Source organism: Myotis davidii, unplaced genomic scaffold (assembly GCF_000327345.1).
Source record: "Myotis davidii unplaced genomic scaffold, ASM32734v1 scaffold209, whole genome shotgun sequence".
NCBI classification, from domain to species: Eukaryota; Metazoa; Chordata; class Mammalia; order Chiroptera; family Vespertilionidae; genus Myotis; species Myotis davidii.
The window spans coordinates 1,610,325-1,617,312 of record NW_006300047.1 but is presented as its reverse complement, the minus strand read 5'-3'; the positions used below and the strand labels follow the sequence as shown (position 1 = coordinate 1,617,312).

At 46.5% G+C, this 6,988-nt stretch overlaps 1 protein-coding gene across 1 annotated transcript in view; it reads right to left on the bottom strand.

Moving 5' to 3' along the window:
• Positions 1 to 6,988, bottom strand: part of TXNDC11 (thioredoxin domain containing 11) — a 63,798-nt gene that overhangs the window by 8,086 nt on the left and 48,724 nt on the right. The window contains 3 exon segments of the mRNA XM_015572130.1: positions 2,605 to 2,714; positions 3,473 to 3,615; positions 6,391 to 6,468. Coding sequence (XP_015427616.1) covers positions 2,605 to 2,714; positions 3,473 to 3,615; positions 6,391 to 6,468 — 331 coding nt within the window.

Sequence of the window (6,988 nt, the reverse complement as noted above, 5' to 3'; positions counted from 1 at the left end):
CGGCACCGGGGGGCTTGGTCAGCCTAAAAACAGCCATTAGCCCCTCACCCAGGCTGGCCAAACCCCCATGGGATGAGGGTCCCCACTGGGGGGCTTGACCAGCCTGCAAACAGCCATCAGCCCCTCACCCAGGCTGGCCAGGCATCCCAGTGGGACCCCCACCCTGATCCAGGACACCCTTCAGGGCAAACCAGCCGGCCCCCACCCAAGCACCAGGCCTCTATCCTATATAGTAAAAGGGTAATATGCCTCCCAACACCAGGATCAGCAGAGCCATGAGGCCTCCCAAACCCGGGATCAGCGAAGCCATGAGGCCTCACGCACCAGGATCAGCAGAGCCACGAGGCCTCCTGGCACTGGGATCAGCGGAGCCGCGAGGCCTCCTGGCACAGGGATCAGTGGAGCCTCCCAGCACCGGGATCAGCAGAGCAGCGAGGCCTCACTTCCCCTGTATCAAGCGGAGCCACAAGGCCTCACTGCCCCGTGACAATCGGAGCTGCGAGGCCTCCCAGCACTGGGATCAACGGAGCCACGAAGCCTCCTGGCCCCTGAAGCAGCGTGACAGGGGGCAGCGCCCAAACCCCCTGATCGCCCTGCGGCTGTGTGACAGGGGGCGGGGTGACAACCTCCCTATCTGCCCTGCTCTGTGCCTGATAGGGGGGAGTTCCCCAACCCCCTGATCAGCCCTGCTCTGTGTGTGACGGGGTGGAGCCACAACCTCCCCCTCGGCCCTGCCCTGAGTGTGACAGGGGGAAGCTCCCCACCCCCCTGATCGGCCCTGCTCTGTGGGTGACAGGGGGCGGCACCCCAACCCCCTGATCCGCCCTGCTCTGTGTGTGACAGGGTACGGAGCCCCAACCCCCCTGATGGGCCCTGCTCTGTGCATGACAGGGGGTGGTGCCCCAACTCCCCAATCGGCCCTGCTCTAGGGGCTGCACGTAGGGATTGGGCCTGCCCTCTGCCACCCGGGAGCGGGCCTAAGCCAGCAGGTCGTTATCTCCGAGGGGTCCCAGCCTGTGAGAAGGCACAAGTGGAGCTGAGGGACACCCCCCCAGCCTCTAGTCCTATATAATAAAAGAGAAACATATAAATTAACCATTCCTCTGCTGTGCTCACCAGCCAAGCAGAGTGAGTATGCAAATTAATCTGACAAAGATGGCGGGTGAATTTGCATACACAGGCACCAGGCAGCCAGGGCAGGGCAGATGTGGGGGAAGTTCTGGCCCCATGGCCATCTGCACACTCACTGGCACCGGGGAGCTGGGGGCAGGGTGGCGCACGTGGACACCGGGGAGCCGGGGCTGGGACGGCGAGCACGGGAAGCTTCTGCCTGGCTGGCGCACACGCATAGGTGCTGGGGAGCCAGGGTTAGGGTGGCGCGCGAAGCTGGGGGCGGGGCCTGGCAATGCAGGGGAAACTCCCACCCCACTGGAGTGTGTGCATGCCAATGCCAAAAGGCCTGTGTCCCCAGGACAGGCACCCTCAAAAGCCAGGCCACCCCGAGCCTGTAGGCCCGCGCCTAAGCCCAGAGCGGCCAGGGTCCCAAAACATGACAGAGGGTGCACACTGGGCTGAAGGGACTCCCCTCCCTTTACCCCCCACCTCCCATGCACGAATTTTGTGCACCGGGCCCCTAGCGCATATGTATATATATCTCAGCAATGTAACTCCTCAAATTTGGCTCTCATCATCACTTACAGAATATATAATAGGTAAAATATGTATGACATAAAATACAACTATTACTTTCTTTTTTAGTCTGTTTTATTTATTTTCACTGCTCAATTTTTCTAGTGGAATTTGTTCATTTTCTTTTGTTATTTTTTAAACTGCTTCACTTGGGAAAGTTTTCATTTCTCAAAGGAACTAGCCAATCCAATAGTCTATCTTCTATTTTTTTTCTGTGATTTGATATTTCATATTTAATTGTAATCTATCTGGAGGAGAGGGAGAGAAGATTTACCTTATAGCTAAATAATTTTCCCCAAAAACTGCTTTTTTCCTTATCCAAAACCTCTTTATTTGAGCCCTGTTTTTACAAAACACAATTTTAAATTTTTTGTTTACTGAGGAGATCACATACAGTTTCCACGGAATCACAAAACTAGAACATGTGGATATCGACCAATCTTTCCTTTCAATTTTACAAATGAGGAGAAACACAAGGCCTGGTGGAGAGATTTACTCCAGGTCCCTGGGCTGCTGGCAGCAAACCAGGGACTGGCCTCCTTTCAGTGGGCCGAGGCCCTACTACTATGCAACTCCAGAGCACCCTTCCTGTGGTATTCCAGGAAGCTGGCCTCTCCAGGGGCTGTCCTAACAACCAGGTCAGCACTGCTCCCACAGAACTGCACTCACCCTCTTATGAATTCAATCAGGGCTAAATACACTCAACATCATAGAAAAAACACTCACTCAGAATTCTTCTGGAAATCTTTGGTTTCAATGAGGTTTTGCTCATGACTTTAAGCTGGTAATTAAATTCAACCAAGTCTTTCCCAAAGTTAGTGAAAAATGGGCAAACCCTTGTAAACCATATGGCTAAGCTGTAAGGAAGAGTGAAGATGAACACAGCCAAAGGTGCTGCAGAACAGGCTTCCTTACCTTGCCACAGTAAATGTATCCGTTGGCAGGAGGCGAGCTAGCTGGATGAAGACATGATTGAGGGAAGGACAGAAGCCACACCACTGTGCGTAATAAAGCAGCAAAACATCCTGTGGGAAAGGGAAGATGGTTGTGACTGGGATCCTCAGGCCCTCATTCTTAGAACCCTACAGGCATTCAATAAATGCTGCTTGTGTATATATTACAGTGAAAAAATTAATCTTCAGATTTTTCTGATTATGTGCTTTCTTAAGAACTTTTGCAATTAGAAAACCATACGTAATTCATACGTCTGTCCTGTTAATCTTCTGTACATCAAAACCAACCACTCACCCCAGCTTTAGAAATAATTTTTGTTTAAATCCTTACTCAAGGAGCGAGGATATTTTTTCCACTGATTTTTAGGGGGGGGGGGGGGGGGGAGGGGTAGAGAAACACCGACATGAGAAAGACACATCGATTGATTGGCTCCTGTTCACACCCTGACAGGGGCTGGGGATTGAACTTGCAACCAAGGTACATGCCCTTGACTAGGAATCGATCCCAAGAACCTTTGGATCGATGCTCTAACCATTGAGCAACCAGCCAGGACTACAAATAATTTTAATAAGGTAGTTGGCTTGATTTCTGCCTCTCTCATGCTTCCGTACATGTTTTTTTAAATACATTTTTTACTGATTTCAGAGAGGAAGGGAGGAGAAAGAAACATCAATGATGAGAGACAATCATTGATAGGCTGCCTCCTCCATGCCCCCCACTGGGGATCGAGCCCACAACCTGGGCATGTCCCCTGTCTGGGGATCGAACCGTGACCCCGTGGTTCATATGACAATGCTCAACCACTGAGCCACACTAACCAGACCCGTACCTGCTTTTGAAGGACTATTTCCCAGAAGGTATCAGTTGTCACTTCAGTGATTAAATGCTGAGAAGGGAACTGGGCAGAGTCACTTCCAATAAGATGTCTTTTCAAGGGACTGTAGAGAACACTGAAGTTTTGAATAAAAGACTCTAAAAATAAAGAGAAAATGAGATCAACTCTTCTCTAAGTACAAGGAGAGTATTTGGCCTACTTTAAACTCTACATTTTAAAAATTGGGATGACTTCACCAGCTCACATTTTTAACACTTCAGCTACATGCAAAACCCTGAAGAGAGCTCCCCAGAGTGGCACCAGGTTTAATTTTGGTGATATTAACTCAGCAGACAGTAATTTAAATAACAAAACACCATGCATTGTTAGATGCTCTAATATCCTGTATTTTTCCTAACAAGACACCTGAGATTGCATAAATCATCAACATGCCACATCTTTTAAGAGATTTCAATCTACAATACTAAGACCTTTAAGTATAACTACACATGCAATAATTGCACCAGTCTACTGCAATGTATTAGTTGTTTAACACTCATTAATTTGAGGACAAGGAGCTATGTTTTTTGTTTCCTTTATTGAAGTTCTTCAAGTTTCTTTCTTAAAAGGTTAAGAAAAATAAACCCAAATATACTTAGCAGAAAAGCACGTTAAAAAACACACATAAATAATCCAAAAACCTAACTTGAACCAACAGTTTTACCCTCCCCGAAAAGGCCACTGTATCATCTAAAACAGCACTAATCTGAGTTTCACTTCCTTTTCTTTCATCTAACTCTCTCCATTTTGAGGTCTTAAAGAGCAATGCAATGTTTTGCAGAGGGAGAGGAAGTGAAGAATGTCACATGAATGCTAAAGAGAATTCATTATCAGCACTGAATAACACTTACTTGAATATGTGTTTGAAACATAAAACCAAGAATTATTTCCTGTTCTGTATGAACCCTAAATTCTGAGATTGCCCCAGAAACAGCTGACTTAAAGAGTCAACTCTCCTAACTGACCATGACTCCTAGTATATGTGGGTTGTTTTTTTTACAAGGACCCTTATTTTTGACACCAACTACAGGGCAAAGAACAACTGAGCTCAATGTTCCAGAATAGATACAGAAGATGAAAAGGAATCTTAAGAAGGCTTCTTTCAGATTACCCTTAAATTCAAAATGACTACATTATGAGCTCATTGAGTACTTGGGTATAACTCAGCGGTTCTCAATTTGTGGGTCGCGACCCCTTTGGCGGTTGAACGACCCTTTCACAGGAGTCACCTAAGACCATCCTGCATATCAGATATTTACATTACGATTCATAACAGTAGCACCATTACAGTTATGAAGTAGCAACAAAAATAATTTTATGGTTGGGTCACAACATGAGGAACTGTATTTAAAGGGCCAGAAGGTTGAGAACCACTGGTATAACTGAACAGAATTCAGGAAAATTCAATAAACACTTACTTAAAAAAATGCAGGCTTATTTCATTTTAAGAAAACTCAGTACACTAAAATGTAACTTAAAAAAACATGAATTGGAAGCAATTTGAAAAATTATTAAGAATACACAAAGTGACAGGTCACAGGGTCCTTTAAACACTCAGGTGCCTTCCTGTTTATCCTATATAATGAACCCTAATATGCAAATGGACCAAACAGTGAAATGGCAGGTCGCTATGACACGCACTGACCACCAAGGGGCAGACGCACAGTGCAGGAGCTGGCCCCTAGTGGTTAGTGCCCTCCCACAGGGAGAGTGCTGCTCAACCAGAGCGCCACTCACAGGCTGGTGAGTGCAGCAGCAGTGATGGGAGCCACTCCTGCCTCCACTGCAGGCGGGTGGTAAAGAGTGAGGGGTCCCAGACTACAAGAGGGGTGCAGGCCAGACTGAGGGACACCCCCCACCCCCCACTGCCTCCAGTGCATAAATGTCATGCACTGGGCCTCTAGTAACATATAATTTGATATAAAACAAAATCATATTGATATAAGCCTTTTCAAATGTGTCTAATGGAAGAAACAAGCTTCACCTGGACTCTACAAACGACAGCTGAAAGGACTGTTACTCAGGGCTCTAACTTTATTTTTATAATACGCTCTAAAACTTGAAAACAAAAGGCTTCTTTCCCTTCCAAATTCCTCCTGCCTCCATTTGGCAAACATTGACTTTCCCTGGTGTTTCCAATGAGGCTGAACTAACATGGCTTTGGAATTCCCACTTCCTTGTGTGTGTATCAAGGATGTCAGCATGGTCCTGGGAACAGGGCAGTGTGGGTTAGATACTGCAGCTGTCAAGCCCCTAGCAGTCCCAAGGGCAAGCTCTCCTATAATGACAGGGTCTTACCCGACAAAAGGTGGTTTGCAACCTGACACTTGTTTATTACAATCTAGGCACCCAAGGACATAGCAGCATTTCCCAACCCTTATAAAAGAGCAGCAGAAATTAGGCCTTAACACTTATACATTTAAAGCTTTGAGACAAACAGGGAGGACAGGCAGTTCTATTGTTCACTGCTTTCTGTTTAAGTTCCTTGAGAATGAAGCTGTTATTAGGGCTCACACTCAGCCCCATGGGACATTCACACCAAAAGGGCTCCATCACAGTGGCCAGGTTTCTACCACTGCAGCTCTCCCTATCTTAGAAATGTGACAGGTACTGCCAATCTGGAATGTTTGACTCTTACCCTCAAGGGCTAAATGACAAACTTACCAAAAATTTTGAGTTAGAAAGTTTCTGTTCCATTTAATAGACAAAATTAGCTTCTTATAAATTATGACCAGTGTAGCCTAAATATTTCAAATGAGCTAAAGAGTTGACATCGCCCCCATGACCAAATGTAATGAGATCACTAGATAAAAGTTACCTATATCAAGTTATGCAAACTTATTGTGCTTGGGGAAGTAAAGTGCCTACAGTACCTAGGGTGAACTTCATAAGAGCTTGTTTTGGATCCAAGATATAGTGAGATTCTTCTTTCACATCAACAATTGCAGCAAATTCTTTCACCTGAGCGGTGCTAGGAGCACCTAGCCTTTCTGCATATAACCAAAACAAATTTGAATCCAACAGGTAGAGGTTCAGGGTCTTATTGGTTCTGCAGCTCAGGCCTGTGAAGTTTGTGCTATTCATGTCCACTTCAGGAAAGACATGCCTGTTCTCCTCAATGTGAGGAACGGAGCTTGGGGTATACCTCACATTTTCTTTCTCAAGGGAAGAAAATGCAATGTTTGGGGATTTGAAGACATCTGGTTCAGAATCAATGAAGCCTGCCACACCCCTGTTCATAGTCCTGCAACATGCAGTGTAGTAGCTGAAAGGGCTGTAGGAACTCAGAAAATTGCTACACTCCATGCTGTCCGACACCACATGATAAAAGGCCTGCTCCTTGAGGTAGAAAGAATCCAGAGCTGCTGCCATCTCGAGAAAGCTGCACTGTGGCACACTAACGGAGCTCAGCCTAATGCCCACAGCTGTCTGGTTGACACATAGTTCACAGACATTGTGGGTCCTGGAGGT